The following is a 23,696-nucleotide window of genomic DNA, read 5'->3' as shown; positions in this document are numbered from 1 at the left end:
CTCCATAAAATGTAAAAATAACATGAAATCAAAAGAAGAGAGGATGGAGAACATGAGAGAAGAGAGAGGAAGAAATTAGGCCCCCAAAGGATTCATAAGCTCTCTTAATGTGTTTCCCTAAGTCTCTTTATATAGAAATTGGATTGAGCTTTGTTTCAAGCTTTTATATTGTTGTAATCTTTTTTATGATAATGTAATATCCTCTAATTATCTTCTAGACAATCCAATATCTTAAAAATATATTTGATTGTTGTGGTGATCTAAAAATATTTGAGAAGATCTTTACTAGATTCCAAAAGAATTGACAAATATTATCTTTTGATATGTATTAATATAGTTAAATAAGGTAATTATTTAAAAATATTAAATAAAATATCTAGAGATATATTTTCCCAAATTATCTTTTATCATAAATATTTATCAATTATCAAAGTCTTTTTTGTGGAAAAATTAGAGAAAATCGCAAAGTTCAATTTTTGTCTTTTGTTCCCTCTTCCTGGCTTTGCCAATTTTCTTCATTTTTCATACTTTTCTTGTCTTCTTCTTGCAATGTTTCACTTGACTTCTTGTGGTCTTGATTATTTGCTATTCTTGGATTTATTTTTAAGGTGTCATGAAACTTTAACCAATTTATTTTCACACCTTAATGAATATAACTTAGCTATAGATACACTAACATGCCTCAAAATATCTGAAATGCAACTTAAAAAGTTATTTTTAACATGTTTTTCGATATCATGCTCAATAATCCCAATTATAACAAATTCTAATTAAAACATTCTTTTAAAGTATAAAAAACCAATTCATAATCCAATATTAAAGGCTAAATGAGGGCATAAATATGCACTTATCACTCATAATCTCCCTCAGGTCCAATTAGTCATTTGAAGCTTCTTCCATGACAACATTGCTTGTCATCTTCATTGGGGTCACAATGTGAGTATAGAAAGTCATCGATCGGTTCCATGGTGGACGCCAAAATTCTTTAGTATGTAGGGTTGATCAATTTCTTTCTAAGGACAGGTCGTCTAATGCTACTTGTTCCAAGCTTTTTTGTTCGACAACTCTGATAGATGAGTATCTGTCAAAGGTTCTTCGATGTTAAACTTAGTTTGATCCAAAGGTTAGGGTAATAAATAATAATTAATGTCTAACGTAGCACATTACTTTGGACCTCTCACTAGTACAAAAACAATCCATAACGTCAAATATTTTTTACCTTTCAAGTCGAATTCGAGAACGATATCATAGCAGGAGACGTTAAATTGACGTCGAATTTAAAAAATTTGACGATATTTTAACGTCGAATTTTGTCAAATATACGACGTTAATCAATTTTTTTATATTTTTTTAATTAATCGTGATCCTTTTTTACAACAGTACTAGACCTGAAAAGCAAAATAAACAACAATTTTCAGTTTTTGGTATTTTATAAAGCATGAACTATGAACAGTAATATAGGAAAAATCAAAGAACAAAAACAAACAACAATCAAGTTCAATCAAACAACAAACAAGTTCAATCAAACAATAATAACAAACAAGTTCAATCAAACAACAATAGCAAACAAGTTCAACAAAAAAGTTAACAAACAAGTTATCAACAAATAAGTTCTTCAAAATGAAAACGAAAATGAAAACTAACCTGGGTTCATCGAAATAAAGTGTTGTCACCAGTGAGAGAGAAAGCATAATGCACTTTTGAAGGAAAAGAACACGAAAATAATCGGTGAAAACAAACGAAAATCATACCTAAAGTAGTTAATTAACATGCATTTGTATCAAATGAAAGAAAGATTACATGTGATGGTCGTCAAACTTCGTTCGAAAAAAGTTTGAGCAAAGAAAAGGGTCTTGCACGCTAAGATAAAGTGAATGAATTTTCAATCTCCCGCTCAATTTTTTTTGAATTCATTAACCTTTTAACGTCTAACGTTGGGGCATTGAGCGTTTTATATTCTTTTACGTCGAATTACAATTTTAAACGACGTTTAATAATTGCATTTATTAACAAAAATGTCACCGGTCATTTTTAACGTCGGTTATTGAGTAGTTCAACATTAAACGCGTGACATTATACGCTGTTTTTGCACTAGTGACTATTTATAATTTTTGTAATAAGATTTTCATTATAGTTAACCTAATTACGACCTAAACTCTACTAATCTTGACTATGAGTTTAATTAGAATGGTTTTCTGTTTTAAGTTGTTCCACCTTGACTACTCGATTTTACTAGTAAAACTGTCATCTCAATTGCTCAATTAATATGGTAAAAATATCATCTTTAGTTGTCTGAGTAATTCACCGTTTGACCAAATTTTAGACATACCATACACTAAATTATATTGTTTTTAGTAATAGTTATATAAATAAAATAAAGGCTTAATATCTCTTTTGGTCCCTCGAAAGAGGGGGAATGTTCAAAATGGTCCTATCTTCTAAAAAAAGTTTGAAGCGGTCCTAAGTTGTGTAAAAACAGTTCAAGTTAGTCCTTTTTGGTTATGACGTTAAAAATCTAACGGTGCAGCTACCCCCTGGCCAAAACTTAATGAGATGTCCACTTTTTCTCATTGCATGGCACTTTGTGGTAAAATGATGTGTCAATTTGGAATTAAAAAAAAGTTGATGGGTGGAAATGTTTTGACGTAGGGTTAAAAGAAAAAGGGGTTATGGTTCATGCAACTTTGTCCCCGAGGTGAGGAAAGTGGTTGTGGCAAGATTGAAGTTACTTCTTCCCAAGGGTGAGATATCATGAACCAAATTTAGGATTCTTTAATTGATTACGAGCTATATATTTGTAATTAACTTCAATCCATTGTTCCCTTGTTCGTGCTTAAGGTTCANAGTCCTTTAGCTCTTATTACAATGGTTGACAGTGGATTATGAAAGTCCTACCACTTTCTTTACTTGAAATAGTGGTTTATATAGGTTGGATGATACAAGCAAGAAGCCAACAATAGGAAGAATGATTATAGTTTGATTAAGAAAAAGGAAATTAAAACCCAGTAAAGTATTTCCTTTTGTAATATTTGAAATTTTTTATTACATTTGTTAAGAAACCCTAATTTGGAAAAAGCCCCAAATTTGGAACCCTAAGGAAAATCTCCAATTTTCTAGTGCCCTTCTTCTTTTCTGGAGCTGTCGTGGAGGAACCTCGATAAAAAACCCTTATTCTAAATTGGACAAACCCTAAATTGGGAAATCCTCAATTTGTTTTTCGCATCCCGTGTCTCACTGGTTTTTCTCTCGTGTGGGTCTCGAAACCCCTAGCTGTGGTCGTTTGCTTTGTGCGCCACCATTAAGGTGAGGAAAGTAGTTATCGCAAGATAGGAATCACAAAATTATACTAAGAAAAACACTGACCTCTTGAAATTACACCATCACGATCCCAATTTCAACATCACTTTCACCAAATTCTTCAACCCCAATCGTGAATTGATTCTAACCTAAATCTCTTTTCTTTTAATCCAACCCTATGTTAAAATATTTCCACATCATTAACTTTAATTTTAAAAATTCAAAATTGACACGCCATTTTACCATAGAGTGCCACACAATGAGAAGAAGTAGACAACTCATTAAGTTTTGGCCAAAAAGGAACTACATCATTAGATTTTTAACACAATAACTAAAAAGGACTAATTTGAACTATTTTTACAAAACTTAAAATGATTTTCAATTTTTTTTTATAGGTAGGTCGATTTTAAACATTATATCTAAAATAAAATATAAAATATAGAAAATAACATATTTCTTTACGTACACTTATAAGTTATGATCACTATTATATTATTGTTATAATAATAATAGTAATATTTTATCTTAACTATTGATATATTTATAACGGTCAGGAAATAATTTGTAGAGTATTTTTTCTTTATAAAGTCTTGTATTTTGCTTAAACAAATAAGATATATTACAATTTTGTATAGAGTTTAAAATAAGTTAAATTTTGTGAGTTATTCTGGTTTATTAAATTTGAGTTGTGTTGGTTGGATTTTTTTTTTTTTAAATATGAGTTAAATTGAACTTGATTTACTTATTTTTTGAATTAAAAGATTTGAATTGGATTGAAAATAGTTTGACCATAACTTAACAATAACAATCTTTTATTTATTTTTTATTTTTTTTTTCATAAGTTTTGTATAATAATTACTTATTACTTTGTTGACAATTTGATGTCCTTAAATATTAAAATATTAAAATGTTAAAATAGTTTAAATGTTTAATTAATTTATTTAGTAAATAATATAAGTTGAAACTATTGATTTTCAATTAATATCTTTTATAATAATATTTAATAAAATATATGAATACTTTGATTGAATTTCTATAAAAATAATAAAAATAAGTTGAATTACCTTAATTGTATTACAGAAAATATATCAAATAAATTTTATAAGTGAACTGATAATTTAATAATCATAATTTTTTTAAACCTATAAATATCATATTATATTGTCAAATCATAATTTAACAATCATGCAAATATGGAATTTTCAGAATTAATCTGTGAATAAAAATAACACAATCATGCAAATATGACTATACTTATTTATAACGTTATATATGATTTGATTTAAATTAAATTTAAAGACAGTGGAAACTGATACGCGTGTTATATATATATATATATATATATATATATAATAATTTATTATTTAAATTTCTATCCTTAATTATTAGTTCAAAAGAAAACTGGTAATAAATAAAAGACACTACTTAAAATCATTAAAACAAATATTAATTATCAAAATATGAATAATATTAATGTCAGCTCTTTAATTATTTATTGAATGCAATTAAAACCATTGATTTTATTTTAAAAATTTAATTTTGATCCATGATTACAAAACTTCCCAATATTTTGTACTAAATAATATTTTTTACGGAATTATTTTAGCATAGAAATAAACAGATAACAAATAAAGAAAGACATATATTGTACAAGATCATAACGTTATTATTAATCTAAAACAACAGTTATTCATTCATAACCTAGTTAGTCTCTAACGGGTGAATAATTTCCCAATTATTATTACCCGAATTATTTTGTAAAACAAAATACACCAAAATAAATACAAAATGAAGATGAAGATGATTCTCACACAATCTAACTTTTTATTTTATTTTATTTCTCATAAATAAATGAAGAGATAATAATGCAGAGGCAATTAAGATAAAAAGTTAAAAGAAGAAAGAGATTTATTGATTAACTAAAGTTGAGAATTAAATAAAACCCCACATAATATAATTATTGTAATACCGTTTTCTATCTTTATACATTCATACATACAACTGAATCAGACTTTGTAACTGCAGTAGAATGAAAAGTCAAACAAAATATTTAAAAAATAAAAATATTTGAATTGCATGAAACGGATATATTTTATTTTATGAAAGAAAAAAATAATTAGAAATAAAATAAAGATAAAATGGTTTTGGTGTATAAATAAAACACAAAAGAAACAACAGTTTCTCACACAAACCCACACGTACAAAACCAACAACAATAAACTCACCATTACCGCATTCTCTCTTTGAAAAGAAAAAAAAAGAAAAAAAGAAAAGAGAAGCAGAGATAACAAAAACCAAAAGAGGGTAACCCATATCTTCATCCACCTAATATACTCTCACGAACCGTTCTTTCTTCTTCTTCTTCTTCTTCTTCTTCTTCTTCGTCTTCCCTTTGAACCCTAAATTTCTCCATCACGATGCTTTAGCCATACTTTCCTTCCGTTCACTCTTTCAAAGCCTCCTCCACCTTTTCCTCTTCCACCATTACGCATTTTCGGCTCATTCCTCACTCCTTCCTTCACGATCTTCACTTCGATCGCCCTCGCTTTTCGCGCCTACGTCAATCGCTCCCCGATCCTTCCATTTCCGCAGCTCGCCGGATCGATCTGTGAGGTTTGTTTTCCTTTTATTTTTCTCCAGACTTTGAAATATCTATGTTTATTTTATTTTAATTTGTGGACTTTTTTTTTTGTGTGTGAATCGGTTTGAGATAGATGTTGCCGGTGAGTGTGTGCGATGACGGTTGGGGGATTTTTTTTTGTGATTTTTTTAAACATTTATGATTTTTTAATGATCTGATTGAAGATTTGTTGGCTTTGCTCCTTGAGTGTTCAATCTGGTTTGAGCTTTTTCGTTTTTAGTGGTGCCGGCGTTTCGGATGAAGCCATCGGTGGAGTTTGTTGGAATTTGTGTCATCTGCTTTGATTATGGAGATTAGGATAATAACTTGTTTGTGTTTTATGTTTTGGATTCTTTTGTGTTCTTGTTTTTCTGTGAAATAGTTTAAGATATTGACCGACAATGATGATATAAGAAGTGAGCGTTGAATTTGGAATGCATAAAGTGACGGGTTTCTTTGTATGCTTTTAGGGACATTCTTTTGGTTGTGGAGTATATTTTGCTGAAAATGGAATCTTTTTTTTCTTGGTATCTACTGCTTTTTCAGTACGCTACTTTCTTTATGTTGTTATCTGATGGCTGACTGAGGCCGGTTCCTTAGATATTTTCTCGTCTTTATAATTTTTCAGTTGATCATGAGGAGGTTATGTTCTTGTTGCTAAAAAGGTTTCTCAGTCTCATTTGTCTATTTGTTTTGATTTTGTCATTGTAGAGGAATTTTACCATTCTTTGGGAGATACTCAAGTGGGCTATGATTTGAATGGGGAGAGGATGCCAGAGTTGAGAAGTGGAGCTAGAAGGTCGAAACGGCTTGGAGATCTTCAGACTGGTCCACTACCTGTTGAGCAAGGAGAGAATTGGGCACAACCTGCTCAGAATCGAACTAGGAGGAGAGTTGGAGGTGGAAGAGGAAGAGGTGGTAATGCCACAGCTGTAGGCAAAGGGCCTTCACCAGCTGTACCCACAAGGCGAACTGCAGCTGGTAGAGGCCGTGGAGCAAGATTGATTGATCTGGACCCTGAACCTTGTGAAGTTTTACCTGAACCTGTTGCTTTAGGGGCTCCAGAACCCATTTACAATCACGTAGAGGTAGTGGCCAATAATAACATTGCAATGGAGGGTGGAAGTGCAGATAAGGTGGCTGTAGCTGAGGAAGAACCCAGCACAACTCCTGTCCCTGAGAGGGTATACCCGAGTTGCATGATACTTCTCCTGGATAGCATTATTTACTTTCCAAATATAGTTTTGTTTTCTTCATGGTGCTATTTTCAGAAACAATAGTTACAACTGCTAACTTCTTTAATCTTAACAAGTATGCTAGGGCTGGATATAACGGTTATATTACAATATTTATTGCATTTCTTGCTTTTTTTGTTTTGTTGATATTTTGAATTAGTGTTAATTTGGCCGTTCAGGAGAAGATTTGAGTTTGGTAATAGATGTTTTCTTGTACATATTTAGAGTAACGTTTATTATGTTTCCCACTTATTCCAGACTCCATTGCAGTTATTGTTTTTAGTTAATAAAGATTTTGGCAGCACCTTGTTACTTTATTTGAGGTGAATACTTTCTCATTAATTGCAGGTACAAGTTGGTAACTCTCCTATATATAAGATAGAAAGGAAATTGGGTAAGGGTGGTTTTGGTCAAGTTTATGTTGGTCGAAGGGTAACTGGTGGTGGCTCTGATCGAACAGGTCCTGATGCGGTTGAGGTATTACTCGGGATTTCAATCTCTTTAAGGATTTAATGAAGTATTAGTGAGCCTATGCTGAACGATACATTGTTTTTCTTTATTTAACCTTTTTTTACAGGTTGCACTTAAGTTTGAGCACAGAAACAGTAAAGGTTGCAATTATGGGCCTCCTTATGAGTGGCAAGTTTACAGGTGAGTAATCTGCCTTTTGTGTTTGTTCATGATTATCAAGAAAATGTATTTTTAGCTTCAATTGATCTAATGATACTATGTAATTCTCACTTTTATATTTTTTTACATTGAAAAGTACTCTGAATGGCTGTTATGGAATTCCCTGGGTTCATTACAAGGGTCGACAAGGAGATTTCTACATTTTGGTAAGATATAGTTTGCAGTTTCCTATGTCAGCGTATATTGATTTTCTCTTCATTGTCTAAAGTAAAACAATTTATTTCAGGTCATGGACATGCTTGGGCCCAGTCTTTGGGATGTATGGAATTCTCTTGGCCAATCGTAAGATTCAGATTCTTCCTTAATAGCCCAATTTACTTAAATGCTTCCCACATTTGCCCATTAACGTTTTTGTTCTGAACAGAATGTCTCCTAGTATGGCTGCATGCATTGCAGTAGAGGCTATATCAATTCTTGAGAAGCTCCACTTGAAAGGGTAAATGCGAGTGATAGTTTTTTCTGTCCTGTCTATCCTAAGATTCTCATTCATTTTGACTTTGTCATGACTAATGATCTTTTTAATGGAACTCATACCTCGGAATCAGGTTTGTTCATGGGGATGTGAAACCAGAAAACTTTCTGCTTGGCCAGCCCGGATCTGCTGATGATAAGAAACTGTATCTTATTGATCTTGGTCTAGGTATGTTTTTACTTTCAGTGTGGTTGTTGTTTTCTTTGTTTTTGACTCTCTGTTTCACATATAGTTCTTAATTATTTGGAGTTACTTGATATTTCCATGGCTCATAAATGTCCATGCCATGCATTTTCTTCAGCTTCTAGATGGAAGGATGCATCATCTGGTCTACATGTTGATTATGACCAGAGACCTGATATTTTCAGGTTTGTAAATGTTATGGGTCTCAAGCTTTTGTTTGTGTGGCTATATTTTGTTTTTACATATTTATAATATGCCTTTTGGTGCAGGGGAACGATAAGGTATGCTAGTGTACATGCTCATTTGGGTAGGACTGGAAGTCGAAGAGATGATCTCGAGTCTCTCGCATACACCCTAATATTTCTCATAAAAGGGAGATTACCATGGCAGGGTTATCAGGTGCTGTTCTTTAGTATCTTGTTTTATGTTGGTTCTTGGTTCTTGCTTCTTAGAGGTTTCTTTTTTGTGATATAATTTCCCTCTATTGACCAAATGTACAGGGTGACAATAAAAGCTTTCTTGTTTGTAAGAAAAAGATGGCCACTTCCCCGGAGTTGATGTGTTGCTTCTGTCCTGCACCATTTAAGCAGTTTCTTGAAGCTGTTACTAATATGAGATTTGATGAGGAGCCAAATTATTCCAAGCTTATATCATTTTTTGAAAGCTTGATTGAACCATGCACTCCATTGAGACCTATCAGAATAGATGGAGCTTTAAAGGTGGCTATTTTTATATTTCTTTTTAGGGGGTTAATACAGTATCATCTATTTTTGATTGATTGCAGTGTGTTTACAAATGCTCAACCTCTTGTATAAATAGGTTGGTCAAAAAAGAGGTAGGATGCTTATAAATCTTGAAGAAGATGAACAACCTAAGAAGAAAGTGCGATTGGGGAGTCCTGCTACTCAATGGATATCAGTGTATAATGCACGTCGTCCCATGAAGCAGAGGTAGTTATTGCGTCATCCTTTGTCTGGCTTTGTTCTTAATAATGTTCCAGATTATGTGTTAAGTCATAAAATTGTCTTGCTTTGATGTCCGAGCAATGAGTGTTGTTGCTTGACTGGGGCGTTCTTTATGCTTTTAAAAATGTGTCATGGTTCCGGAATTTTCCATTCCTGACTTTGGGTGTGGGCTTCCCATAATTTGACTCACCTGTGAGGCCATAGGAAGTCAGCTATATATCTATGGTTGTTGAAGTCTCAAATTCCGTCATTATGAAACCAGCCATCCTTTTCAACCTAGCAATAGAATGAAACAATATTGCCTAGTTGGCCAATGGCATCAGAATCAAAATGAAAATAATTATAGGAGTTGAAAGAGCAAACTAAGGAATCATTTTCCACGAAAGCACAAAGGTGTGCAACCTGACATTGTTTAGGAAAGTTCAATAATCTTGTGTTTAAGAACTAGTCTGAAGGACATTTTGTAAATTAAACCTAAAAAATTTCACCCTGAATTTCATGATCTTGAGTAAATATGATTCTTATACTGCTCCCCCTACCTCCCAGTACCATTTAGAATTTTTGGAACTTTTAATCCTTTAAATAGATTTACTTTAAATGAATTTACGTATTTTCAAACTGCCTGATTTGTAACTACTTTAAATCCTGTGTTCTACTTACAATTTTAGGAACCTTTAGTTCTTTAAATGAACCTACTTATTACTTGATTTTGGGTTTATGGATTTTTTTTGTCGGTATTGCTTTATACTTATTGTGCGCCACTGCCATAAAAGCAGTAATGGCTTTTAGCTACTTTTATATGTGGTAATTATCTTAAAAGGAGTAAACGTATACAAGATAGATTGCCCAGCATATTCATTTAAAAAGTGTTTACTATTCTTGAACTTGTCTTAAATAACATTATCTTGGTTGTAGATATCACTATAATGTTGCAGACACTAGGCTCCGACAACATGTCGACAAGGGTATTGAGGATGGGTTGTATATAAGCTGTGTGGCCTCTGCAGCAAATTTATGGGCACTAATCATGGATGCAGGAACAGGTTTTTCTTCACAAGTTTATGAGTTATCTCTGGCCTTCCTGCACAAGGCGTGTTTTCTCTTCCTTGATTTATATATTTCATTTTTTGTTAAATAAATATAAATATGTATGAGTTAACTAATTGATGTCTTTGTGCTGAATTACTGGTATTTTGATCTTGTAGGATTGGATAATGGAGCAATGGGAGAAAAATTACTACATCAGTGCAATCGCTGGTGCAGTTAATGGGAGTTCCTTGGTTGTCATGTCCAAAGGTTTATATAGTTTTATAACCAACTGTTCCTTTATACACTATTGATTAATTTACCTTGAAAAGCCTGACGTAATTCTTTATGCTTTGCCATTGTTTACTTATTGCGGCTCGTTTGGCCACCATGACCCATGCCACCCATTTTTGAATTTAAAATATTGTTGTCTCATTTTTGAATATATCGTTTTTTGTTCGCATGGGGGTTGTGATGCCAATTATTGTGTCTTGAGTAATATTAACTTGCAAGGCTGCATTTACTGCAATGTGTTATTTTTAATATCAATTTAAACTTCTCCTTGTGTTGCATTATAGAAGACATTGATTCTCTCCTTGTTCGCATGGTGGTTTTCATGCTATATGTTCAGTCTTTTTAACCTATATGCAATTGAATTGCTACGTAATGAAAATGAACTTTTCTTCCAAAAACTTTAGTTGAAGCTGACAAAAGAACTTTTAAATTGTTTTACAGGAGGATTACTTTTGTTTTACCCCGTTTATTTTATTGAATGAAAGAAATATCAACCGTTCTTCAAATTAAATGACTTTCTGTTTGTTATCTGGTGTTTGAATCCTTGCTTTAGGAACTCCTTATACGCAGCAATCATACAAAGTCAGCGAATCATTTCCTTTCAAATGGATAAACAAGAAGTGGAAAGAAGGATTCCATGTTACCTCAATGACTACTGCTGGCAGCCGCTGGGGTGTTGTCATGTCCAGGAATTCTGGGTATTCTGATCAGGTATCTAAATCTTTTCACCACTAATTTTCGGTATTGTATGAATATTTTAAACGCTGATTGTTTAATTTTTTTTTTTGTTTGACGATGCAAGGTTGTGGAGATTGACTTTTTGTATCCAAGTGAAGGAATCCATCGTCGATGGGAGAATGGTTATCGGATTACTTCCATGGCTGCTACCAGTGACCAGGCAGCCTTCATACTGAGCATACCAAAGCGGAAATTGCTTGATGAAACTCAGGAGACTCTTCGTACATCTGCTTTTCCTAGTACCCATGTCAAGGTAATTTCCAGTTATATTAATTTTATGTTTGGGATCTGCGCAGTTTTAGCATGCATGTTGGTGTTTGCCAATCCATTTAGGTTTGATTATTTGTTAATTTAATTGGACAATTATGAATATGGTTAATTAAATCCAACATGTTAAACGAATAAAAATATCTGAAATTACAGCGATTTGTGAACCTTGTTCTTTTTAATGATAAAAAAAAGGAAATTAAAATCTCAACAGTTTTCTATGGTGTGCCACTGCTGTTATTCCTTTTTGGTTATCCTCTCGAGATTTTTGGTCCTCTTTCAATCTGAGGATCTGGAGAAATCTTAACCCAGAGAACTTATCAAAATAATACAGATTTCTGTATGATTTTTGTGATATGTGGTATTAATCTATAGTTTGATGTTTGTGCAGGAAAAATGGGCCAAGAATCTCTACATTGCCTCTATATGTTATGGGCGAACTGTTTGCTAGCTTCTGTAGTGAACATTTGCTTGTATACCTGAAAAACGAGGCAAAATTATTATGATGAGAATATTTTCATGATTATTAAGTTGGAATGGGTAGGTTTGCTTTTGACCCCAGAATCCTCCATTCACATAATTCCCTCCCATATAAAAATTTCGTTATAATTGTATAAAGAAAGAAAAAAGTTAAGGAGAAAGTCAGAATTATGGTGGTTACCTTGGCCATGATTCATGGTTGTGGTTTAATCAATTTAAGATTTTGCATGTAATGGTATAAATTTTTACCAGCGTCAAACTTAACAATGAATTCTAAGACTAATGATTTCTAGATTTGCGATCGACATAATAATGTATGGGGGGTCACTTAGTGCTCCATACGCTCATTTTCTTTTGACCCTCTCACTGTTAAATGGACTATGGTGGAACCTACCTTCGTTTAGGGTATTGTTTACAACACATTTCCTCCTACCACTTTTGTACCTTCAGTCTCTCCCTTTCCAACATTTATTTTCTTCTTCCCCACCGAACCCTTTCCTTTCTGAATAACAGAAAATAATTATATGCTTCTTCAAACAAAAGTTCTAATTCATGAATCGTTGATTGACTTCTTCTAGAAATCAAGATAAAACTTTAAGAATGTTTCTTTTCAAAATACTATCAATTCTATATATCTCAAAAGTGTAATGAAAAATGTGCGTTAGAAGATATATATTGAAAGATGTTATATTTTGTTTGCTCTTTATTACAGGGTCTATTGATTAATGAAATTCATTTAGTGTAATGTTGTATACTAATCCTTTTGCATATTAATTGAACATAATATAATTACGCTTAGGGAATCATGAGTTTTGAATATATTTAACTTTGTCATTTGAAGTTTTCTACAAACTTGCATTTGATCTTAGAGGATGATTGGTATATATTGACATAAATAAAATTATAATTTTTTTTAAGTTTAAATATATTTTTAATTTCTAAATTTTAGTATTAAATTGTAATTTTTTTCATGTTCGAAATTTTGATACAATTGAATATCAAACTTTAAAAATAATAAATACAGTCTTTCTAAACTAATTGCATTTAGTTTTTTTTTTTGTAAGTAACACTATGGGTTAACATGAGTTGTTTACTCTTTTACACACATTCTAACTTAAATGTCAATCTCAAAAATTATTTAACACTGAAAAAAATCAATATATTTAGATTAAAATAATTATATTCATTATTTTTAAAATTGAAAGATGAAGATGTATCAAACTCTTCCGTATAAATGAATTCCAATTTTATATCTAATTCTAAAATTAAAAATATATTTCACATTTTTTCAAAATATTTTTTGTATTTTTAAAGTGTGATAATTTAAGTTTATTCAACACTTTTGTTTGTGTTTGTCTATATAAAAAAAAAAGTCAAATTTTATATTGAATTTTCTCCAAAGAGAGAGGAGAATAATGAACACACAAATTTCAACATAATAAAGGACAAAAAAAAAAAGGATACTTGAGCCTAAAATAAGAGTTATGTATTTTAATTTCTTCCTTTGTATTTGTTTATATGTTCTTTTTTCAACTACAAACTTTATTTGGATACTAATTGTCATTATACTAATTAGGGGTTGTTAATTTTTTTTTCACCCTCGTACTCTCTTCATACACCAGTATAATAGGCAAAAAGATACTAGTGTCCCTCTGAGTTTGTTGGCCAGTGACAATAGTTTGTAGCAAGTAGACTTAAAATTATTTATATTTTTGGTATTTATTTTACATAGTAAGAAACTGATTTTATAAATCGATTGTTTTTAAAGAAATATTTGTTTGAATAATATAGAGTAGAATCTAATTAAGAACAACAATTGGATGAAACAGTAAATGAGTGAACAGAGTAGACCTTATGATATTGGATCTTATTTTGAAACTTGAAAATAAAAATTCTATGCATTAAGGCATGGATAAAAAACATTAAAGGTTATAAAAAGTTCAAACATGTTATTTAAAAGTTTGGATCATAAAACTTTCTTGTCTTCAAGTACCAACTTCATTCAAAATGGAGTTGTGGTGGACTTTAATAACTTGTTGGGTTGTGAGAGCTTCTAGAAGAAGAATTATTTTGATTATGTTTTGTAATTTTATTTTTTTTATAAATAATTTTGTTCTAGACATGTGACAACATGGTTTATTTCCTTTTTGAACAATAATAAAAAAGAAATAGATGGTTATAAAAAATATAAAATATCAAAATTTCTTTGACATATTAATTTGGTAAGTTAGACAGTATTAGCTAAAACGAGTTGATGATTTCAAAATTTCAACTCAGCTAAGGAATCGTGACTCACTTTGTCATCCTTGTCTATAAGACTAATTAACTAGACAAAGTTTTACAAAACGTTAAATTCATGCCTAAGAAACATAGATGAAGTCTACAAAAGAAAAGTAAACATAAACTATAAAGAATAATAAATGATGTCTTCCAAAAACACTAGACACATACAAAGTGTAGCCACAATCTACATGAAACATTAAGGGCGTATGAAAAATATTCATATTCTAAAATAAGCAATAAATACATATAAATAACACACACAACAAGGCGCTACATGTGCATACAAAAGAATAATTGTAATATACAAGAAGTGTCACATGCCTTTGAAGAACAAAAGAAGACTAGTAAATGAAATTAAGAAAAATGCTAGATGAAGAAGAGAGTGAAAAGTCAAACCAAAACTACATGTAAGTTAAAAAAATATACATTACTTGAATAGTAGATGAAGCCTCGTACAAGACATAAATACAAATGAAGTAGACAAAGCTAACACATGGAAATTACAAGATGTATTTGTAAAGGCAAAAACATCTAAAAGACATGCAAGTTAACTAAAGCATCCGAAAGATGATTTTGACATAATAAACCTACTTTATGAGTTCGTGATATATGTAAAATATATATACATATATTATCTTAAATGTCAAGACATGAATTAAAAGAAACACTAAACGAGGAAGTACATATGAATTATAAATAATAAATATAACAAGTACATAAGATTTTTTTTAGGGACAATCAACAATATAATTAAAGAGTATAAGGAAAGAGAGAAATTACACAAAGTATTTTATATTGGTTCGGATCAAATAACTTTACGTCCAATTGTTAATTTCTCTAAAGAGGAATTAATCAATCACTAAAAATAACCAACAACTTACAATCATAGAAAACAAAATTAAGGTTAGAAAACACTATTTTGACACAAAGGATACGTAATACCTCATTTGACACACAAAGGATGAACAACTTTTCTAGCAACAACAATTAATCACTTAGACACACTTAGTAAAAAAAAGTTCTTGTTCTATCCACACTAGATTTTTCAAAGCTCCTCTTTACAAACACAAAGAGTTTCTCTAACAATCCTAACTCTAAAATTCTGAATGAAAAGTTCTATATAAATTAGGTTTAAGTAAACTATGTATAGACCTTTAATTTGAAAATTAAGTCAGAAAACCGAAGAGTCTATTGGTAACTGTCACTAAGAATCGATTATCATAAGTGGTAATCGATTATTCCAAAAATTATTTCAAAAATTATTTTCTCTTTGTGATAATCGATTGGAAAGAGTTTTCTGAAAATATGAAATTAATTGTGATAATCGATTATTAATACAATGATAATCGATTATCTAAGAGATTTTTATGAAAACTAAAACTTTCCTTGAATGTTATGTTCTTCGGTTCTGCTTATTGACTGTTGATTTACTAATTTAAATAAAAAACATAAATTATAATATTTCAACAACTAAATTATTTAGTCTTCAATGCATCTCTTAAATCCTAGCACTTTTTAAATCTTCAACAGGTTTCCATGAATCATCATCATCAAAATTCTTTATTGAAGCAAGATGTCCATTATTTTTTGCTAACAATTTCTCCCTTTTTTAATGATAAAAAAATTGTTCAAGGCTTGTGATATATTTATGTTCTTAATCAATAAATTAAGAGAAAATAATAGTTAATCCGTAATATAGATAAATATCAAGATATCAACATAATCATATCTCTCTCTCAAACAGGTACAAGTTATCACTAAATGTCTACCCAAATATTTATCACATGATGTTAACTAAAATATTTCTCCCATTTTTTATCATAATAAAAAAGTATCTAATCTTTATGCTCCCCTAAATTCGTTAATTCAATTAATTTGAATATAATGTTCCCTCAATCATTAAAAGTTTACTCTCCCTAAATGTAATATTTCTCTTTTGATCAAAATAAATGTTTCTTGGAAAAGTAATCTCCTTTAAATCTAAAACTGATTCTTAAGATTTGAAAAAATAAATTGTTTTTTAGAATTTAAGATAATCGATTATGACTTGGGATAATGAATTATTTCAAAGGCAAATTTGTACTTTTGAGCTGCTAAGAGATAATCAATTATCACATTCCACAATCGATTATTCTAGAGCTAAAATGAACATTTTACGACCTTGAGAATCAATTATCACCCTTGATAATTGATTATCTGCACATGAATTTTTGGAAAAATCAAATTTTAAGGATTCTTATTCCTTTAAAACATATATAATATTCCTAAATCTTTTCGAAGCTCAAAAATTTACTATGATACCATAAAAGCTTTCTTGATTTTTGAATTTTAACTTGCAAAACAAAACAAAAGAATTTTGGACCTCAAAATCTTATTTGGGTCCTTTGAGGTTACAAACATGTTACTTTATAATAGGAAACCAAACATATTTTTCATTTAAAACACCAAAATATTTTATTCTACATTTATTAGAAGTATGTTCCTTTTGCCTACAATAGAAACTCGTACACAATTTATATTCCTATAACAAGTCTAACATTTCCTTACCCATATCCTACTATTCTTTTTTCTAATTTTATTCTTAGGAGCTTGCTTGTTTTTATGAAAATCCTTTTTCTTAAAATTTGACTTTTCAAAATTTTTAATTTTAGTTGCATTCAAGTAATTTTTCAAGAATGTCAAAGCATATGACTTTTACAAGATGTACATTCAACAAGTACATTTTTACTTTCTTCTAAAATTGAAATTTTGCTATTTAAAGTTTCTATTTTTCCCAAAGATTTCTCAAAGTTCTTTTGTAAGATTTATATTTTAATTTCAATTTTCTTTGTGCATAATTCAATTTTTCAGATTTGGCATACAACTCTTGAAAAACACAAAGTAATTCATCATACTTATTTAATTCACTATAAATATTAGAATTACTAACCTTGCTACAACTTGATTCAATTTTTTGCTAATAAACAAAGATTGGCTTTCTCGTCCAAGTCACTAGAGTTTGAATCATTCTCCTCCCATTTCTTTTTCTTAAAGAATTTTTGCCCTTTTTCTCTTCTCTTTCATGATGTCCTTTATTTTTGTTCTTCATAAAGTTTATGAGCTTTTTCATCATTAAATTCATATTCTCACAATCAGAGTCATCATCTTCTTTGGGGCTTGTACTTTTGACAACCTCAAATTTAAAAGAAATATTCCTTTTTCTTCCTTGGCCTTCTTCTTCATTCAACCTTACAAGTTAAAGCTCATGCTCTCTTAATTTACAAAAAAATCCGTCATAGACATTGTTGCAAGGTTTTGTGACTCCCTGATGGCTTTGACTTTTCGTTAGCATGCCTTGATCAAAGATTTTAGATATTTAATATTTAATTCATTGGTGTTAAAAGTTTTACCTACACTAGACAAATGATTGATTATGTGTGTGAAACGCTTCTACACATCATAAATAGTTTCGCCTTGTCTAGAACATTTCATATTCTTGAATTAAAGAGCTTTTTTTTTAGCATGCTTAACATCATCTGTCCCTTTGTTACTTGTAGAACCTCCCACATCTCCTAAACACTTTTACAAACAAATATCCTGTAAACTCATCCATGATTATAGAAGATTAATTAATATTTTTAGCTCTTACGTCATATTAAGCTCTTCTATGGTTGTTGCAAATTATTTACAGGTAAGTAGGCAGATATGGTCCATTTAAAATAGCACCCCACACACACCTTTATCAGCACACTCTATAAAGATTTGCATTTTGACTTTCCAGAATAAATAATTTTCACCAATTAAAAGTGGAGGTTTATTAATAGAAACACCTTCGATAAATGTTTAGTTTTGTCCTGTCATTTTCAAAATATTTAAAAAACTATCAAAGCAAGTTCTGATACTAATTGTTAGAATTGTGCAACGAAATGTTCGCATGTGAACAAAAACCAAGAAGGGGTGAATTGGTTTACTTAATAAAGTTAGGCCTTTTAAAATTTTTTCCTTTTTATAAACTAATTTCATAACACAATTCTTTATAAATAATCAACAATAGAATTAAAAAGTAAAGGGAAGAGAGAAATTGCATAAGTAATTTATACTGGTTTATATCAAAAAATCCTACCTCTAATTATTAATCTCTCTAAAGAGAGATTAACCAATCACTAAAAATAACCAACAACTTACAATAACAATAACAGAGAACAAAGTTAATGTTAGAAAACACCTCTTTTGACACACAAAGGATGAACAACACCTCCTTTGACACACAAAGAATAAATAACACCTCCTTTGACATGCAAAGGATGCACAACTTTTCTAGCAAAAACAACAACACTCAATCACTTAGACACACTCAATGAAAGTTCTTTCTCTACCCACACTAGGTTTTTCAAAACTCTCTTTTCACAAACACAAAGAGTTTCTCTAACAGTCATAACTCTAAAAATTTAAGTGAAAAGTTCTATATAAATTAGGTTTAGGTAAACTATATATAGACCTTTAATTTGAAAATTAGGTTAGAAAACTGAAGAGTCTATTCGTAACTGCCACTGATAATCAATTATCATAAGCAGTAATCGATTATTCCAGAAACTATTTAAAAAATTATTTTCTCTCTATGATAATCAATTTTCACTTATGACAATCGGTTATTCCAAAGGATTTTATGAAAACCTCTGAAATTAATTGTGATAATCGATTATCAATAGTGATAATTGATTATCTCCTAGATTTTTATGAAAAATAAAACTTTCCTTGAGTGTTATGCTATTTGGGTTTTGCCTATTGACTTTTGATTTACTAATTTAAATAAAATACACAAATTACAAGCCTTGAACGACTAAATTATTTAGTCTTCAATGTATCTCTTGAATCCAAACACTTTTTAAATCTTCAACACTTCTCCATGAATCATCATCATCAAAATACTTTATTGAAGTAAGATGTCCATCTTCTTCTTTTGCTAAAAAAAAATGCTAAACACTAAACACCATCACAACACTAAGAGTGTGAGATTAATCAATAAAGAGATTAATGTAATCTCAAAGTCATGTGTGACTAGATACCTTGTTGTTAGAGGTTGATAATAGAATTTCCTAACTCATTTAATTCTTCTCCGTCTTAATAAGATTGATTAATTTAATTATTTGGTTTTATTTTACATTTAATGTTGGTTTTGGGTGTAATAAACTCAAACCTTGATTTTATATTTAACTAAGGTTTTCAGTGTGATAAACATTTAATTCTGAGTTATCTAGTTGGAATCATATTGTTGCAAGTGCAAGAAATCTCCCTATAACATATGCAAAACACAACGACAATTTCTTAACATAACTTGGACTTACATCCCTCAATCTGAGTTGGAAAAAGTACTCATATGTTCACTTTTATTATATAAAAATATCCATGCATGTTGTTAGTGTATATACGATTGTGCAAGATAAGAAAAAAGTTCACAAATTCTAAATATATCCTTGTAAGCTACTTTATGTTTAACAAAATAGCATTAACATGTTGCTCATAGAGATGGGTTGATGTAGTTACTCACCAAGAATACACTCCACTTATCCTAAGGTCACAAAACAAACCCAAATAGGATATCTTTACTAAGATGGCATTCATGTTCACAAAGATTGTGCGACCTACAAGATGCATAAAATTAGCTTGAGTTAGAAAGATCCATCGTCTACATCTTAACAATCATTGCACACCTCACACAACTAGTGTAGGGGTACTTATTCACCTATACACTATCTTTCCTCTATAGTTGTATCCTTGTGCTCAATACCAAGTAATTACAAAAATGTGTATTGTTTGTGTTACATATAAGTTTATGTACATTTAGAATTGGATGATGATCAGTATGTGCAACAATGATGACACATCATCTAGTGTGATGTTCATCTCTCCAATTAATAAGTGAAATAATCTCTTAATAAAGTTAGACATTATTCCTTGGTTGTCTATCTTTGGAGGTATGAAACCCCTAATTGATTCATTACAAGTACCCATAAATAATATCTTATTGCAAAAACAAAATGCAAATATAAAAAAGATGCATTATTTAAAAATGGTTAGAGGATGTTATGTTTTGCACAAGATTGATGGCCTATATACTAGCCTAGTTGAATTGTCAAGGTTTCATAATAATATCTACTACGTGAGTTTCATTTAAAAAATGTAAAAATTTAAAAAATCAAATTTCTTACCAACCCTATCCTATAAATTATAGGCCATATGATCTTTATACATTGTTAATATGGAAGTATATGCAAACACTACAAAATTGGTCCATCAAGGTATACATGGGCATCTTCATGGTGCATTTTCTCTTTGGCACTCATGTCCTTTTTTTTTTGCCTTATAAAGACAATTGGTCTCACACATTCTCCTGACTAAGAACCATCTCCCCTTCTCATTGCCATAATTATTTGCACAAAGAAGACACTAAAATATAAGTAATACAAATTTTATCGACGTAATTGCTAAATCTGGAACTTAATTCTAGAATGTTTGATCCAAACTTCGTGATTCTTTAATATTTTTTTATTATTTGGTTAAAATTAGTAGAAATGGTTCTACTTTCTAATTCTTAACCATGTGTTGTTCTTATTGAAAATCCTCTAAAATGACATTAAGTAGTTGATAAGCAAAAAGAGTGACCCAATTGTAAACGTTCGAGTCAATAATAGCGTAAAAAATAAGAAAAATAAAATATATCTCAAAGTGTGTAGTCCTTGTGAAAATGCGATGTATATTTAGTGGATTGTTATGGTAATAGACTTATTAATATTTTTGATTAACAAATTATGTTCTATTTAATTTATATATATGTATATTTTTTATTTCATGATATTGTTTACTTGGAATTTTAATGGATAACAAATTATTTTCTTTATTAGCGTTGGAAGTAGTGGGTGGAGAATTTAACACAACAAAATTTTTTATTGTTTATAATGTAGAAAACTTGTGTATAATTGGAAATAATGGAGTGGAAAATTTAACATGATGTAAACAAGTTTTTCGTTAATTGATGAGAAGGAAAAACAAATAGGCCACAATGGGCGGTAAAAGAAGAGGAGTTAGAAAATTACGAGGTGTGTGGAAAAAAAATAAGATTTGTAGACCCAAGATAGCCCAATAAGGGCCCAAACATTGAAGTATTCTTCTCTCTTCAAAACCCTATTTTCCACTACGCTGCTCCAAAACCCTAAACCCCCCAATCGTTGTCTTGGCAAGCCTCTGTGGCTGTATTCTCTGATAACTAAACAATGAGACCCCCCAGAGGCGGTGGGCGCGGTGGCGGTTTCAGGGGCGGCCGCGACGGCGGCGGTCGCGGTAGAGGTGGATTTGGTCGTGGCGGTGGAGGACGCGGCGGTGGCGGTTTTCGCGACGAAGGACCACCCTCCGAAGTTGAAGGTTGTTTTTTCTTCCATTACGGAGCTTAAGAAGCGTTTCTGTTTCTTTGTTCTCTGTTGGGTATTTAACGAAAAGTGTCTGAAGCTGAAAATTATCCTGCTTTGGTGTTTTTGTTGCTGGCACGATTTCGTCTATAATTTTCTGTGAAAGAATATAACTCTATCTATACATGGTTGTAAAAAGTAATTTTTATGTTGGCGTTTAATCTTTTAATGGGGCTTGTTGTATGCAGAAGTTGCAACGTTTATGCATGCATGCGAGGGAGATGCAGTGACAAAGCTTACGAACGAGAAAGTTCCCTTTTTCAATGCTCCTATATATCTGAAAAACATGACTCAGATCGGGAAAGTTGATGAAATATTTGGCCCCATCAACGAAGCTGTGGGTTTCTTTCTTTTTTGTGTTTTAACATGTTGGATGTTTTTGTATTGGAACGGAGTAGTGATGTTATGGTGCTTTCCTTGTGAACATGCAGTACTTCTCAATTAAAATGATGGAAGGGATTGTTGCTACCTCATATTCAGCTGGGGACAAGTTTTACATCGATCCAAGGAAACTGTTGCCTCTTGCAAGATTTCTTCCACAACCTAAGTATGGCCTCTTTGCATCTTTTTGCCAAAAGTTAACTTTTCCAAGTATCATGCAATTTATTTTCTCATTGATATGTACTATATGGAGATGAATACGGGTTAATCATTGTCCAATTAACTTTCCTTACTTCTATATATGTTCTGATTGTCCTTGTATTTTATTTTTTTGTTCATCTTTTTTTGTATTGAATCTGTTTTTTATTTTTTATTTGTTTTGTTTTTGGCTATATCATGTCCAACCATTTTTTTTACTACCCATTCCACATCATTCTTTTAACTTAACTTTGAAGTGCGAATTGCTTCACAGGTTGTTTATGGTGTGCGCTGTTCTTGCCTTGAAACAATGTTTTTTATGATTTCTTAAATTTGCAAACGCTGTTTTATTTTGTTGTTAGCACGTGGTGCTTCTATTACACATAGAACAACATATTCTTGTACAGCCACAAGTTGAAAGTGAATATGGAAGTCTTATTGTATAGTTAAAGAATTATTAGTACTGTGTTTGCAGTCCTAAAAAAGATAGGATTCTGAACTTTTTTTGTCAAAGTGATTTATTTGTGAATTATTGTATAGTTAATTTTTGGGACTATCAATCAATAAAATGTTGCTTCCTTTAAGTATGGCTTTTAGTTGGTGCTTCCCTATATCCTAAAGTATTGAATGAAGACAAGAATTCACTGATAAATGATCAATCTGAAATATTTTTTTTTATATATTCTGCTGGCACTGTATTTAAAATGGTTGGGAGTCGTTTCACTTAACACGAGTGGTCTGCTTTTGTTGCAGGGGACAAGCACAAGCTGGTAGAGGTGGAGGCCGAGGAGGTCGTGGTGGTGGCAGAGGTGGGCGTGGAGGTGGTGGAGGTTTTCGTGGAGGTGGTGGTTTTCGTGGGAGAGGTGGCCCAAGGGGTGGGAGAGGTGGTCCTCCTAGGGGTGGGGGTTTCAGGGGAAGGGGAAGATCATGAGGGGGGAGTCTTATGTAATGTTTTTCATATTGCTGCAGTTTTGTTTTGGAGATAACATAGATGTTTATTTAACTTGTTATTTCTTATGGATTGAGTGGTTCTGCTGCATTCATTTTGTTTGATAATGTTATTATCATTTTGGCAAAGGTGGATTGAGATTCCATCACTATATTATAAAGTCAATTAAAACTGAA

The 23,696-nt window shown here is 31.0% G+C and overlaps 2 protein-coding genes across 2 annotated transcripts; both read left to right on the top strand.

The window, feature by feature from the left end:
* The first annotated feature begins 5,512 nt into the window (after nt 1-5,512).
* Nucleotides 5,513-12,362, top strand: LOC106753917 (casein kinase 1-like protein HD16). Its single transcript, XM_014635801.2, has 17 exons — nt 5,513-5,910; nt 6,629-7,101; nt 7,501-7,629; nt 7,730-7,803; nt 7,919-7,988; nt 8,069-8,124; nt 8,207-8,278; nt 8,388-8,482; nt 8,616-8,682; nt 8,767-8,896; nt 8,998-9,216; nt 9,317-9,447; nt 10,378-10,552; nt 10,668-10,758; nt 11,336-11,493; nt 11,585-11,773; nt 12,179-12,362. Exons 2-17 carry the CDS (start codon nt 6,688-6,690, stop codon nt 12,236-12,238), a joined length of 2,130 nt encoding a protein of 709 aa, XP_014491287.1. The 5' UTR covers nt 5,513-5,910; nt 6,629-6,687; the 3' UTR covers nt 12,239-12,362.
* Nucleotides 12,363-21,710: 9,348 nt separating this feature from the next.
* LOC106753849 (putative H/ACA ribonucleoprotein complex subunit 1-like protein 1) lies at nt 21,711-23,696 on the top strand. The gene is made up of 4 exons (XM_014635718.2): nt 21,711-21,948; nt 22,181-22,329; nt 22,424-22,539; nt 23,325-23,696. Exons 1-4 carry the CDS (start codon nt 21,801-21,803, stop codon nt 23,500-23,502), a joined length of 591 nt encoding a protein of 196 aa, XP_014491204.1. The 5' UTR covers nt 21,711-21,800; the 3' UTR covers nt 23,503-23,696.

The sequence above is a fragment of the Vigna radiata genome, unplaced genomic scaffold, assembly GCF_000741045.1.
Source record: "Vigna radiata var. radiata cultivar VC1973A unplaced genomic scaffold, Vradiata_ver6 scaffold_7, whole genome shotgun sequence".
NCBI classification, from domain to species: domain Eukaryota; kingdom Viridiplantae; phylum Streptophyta; class Magnoliopsida; order Fabales; family Fabaceae; genus Vigna; species Vigna radiata.
This window is presented reverse-complemented; position numbering and strand designations above follow the sequence as displayed.

Coding starts and splice junctions, on each gene's coding strand:
- LOC106753917 (XM_014635801.2), top strand. CDS start 6,688: ATGCCAGAGTTGAGAAGTGGAGCTAGAAGGTCGAAACGGCTTGGAGAT. Junction 8,897..8,997: donor TACCATGGCAGGGTTATCAG/GTGCTGTTCTTT, acceptor CCAAATGTACAG/GGTGACAATAAAAGCTTTCT. Junction 10,553..10,667: donor CTCTGGCCTTCCTGCACAAG/GCGTGTTTTCTC, acceptor TTGATCTTGTAG/GATTGGATAATGGAGCAATG.
- LOC106753849 (XM_014635718.2), top strand. CDS start 21,801: ATGAGACCCCCCAGAGGCGGTGGGCGCGGTGGCGGTTTCAGGGGCGGC. Junction 21,949..22,180: donor ACCACCCTCCGAAGTTGAAG/GTTGTTTTTTCT, acceptor TGTTGTATGCAG/AAGTTGCAACGTTTATGCAT. Junction 22,540..23,324: donor AGATTTCTTCCACAACCTAA/GTATGGCCTCTT, acceptor CTTTTGTTGCAG/GGGACAAGCACAAGCTGGTA.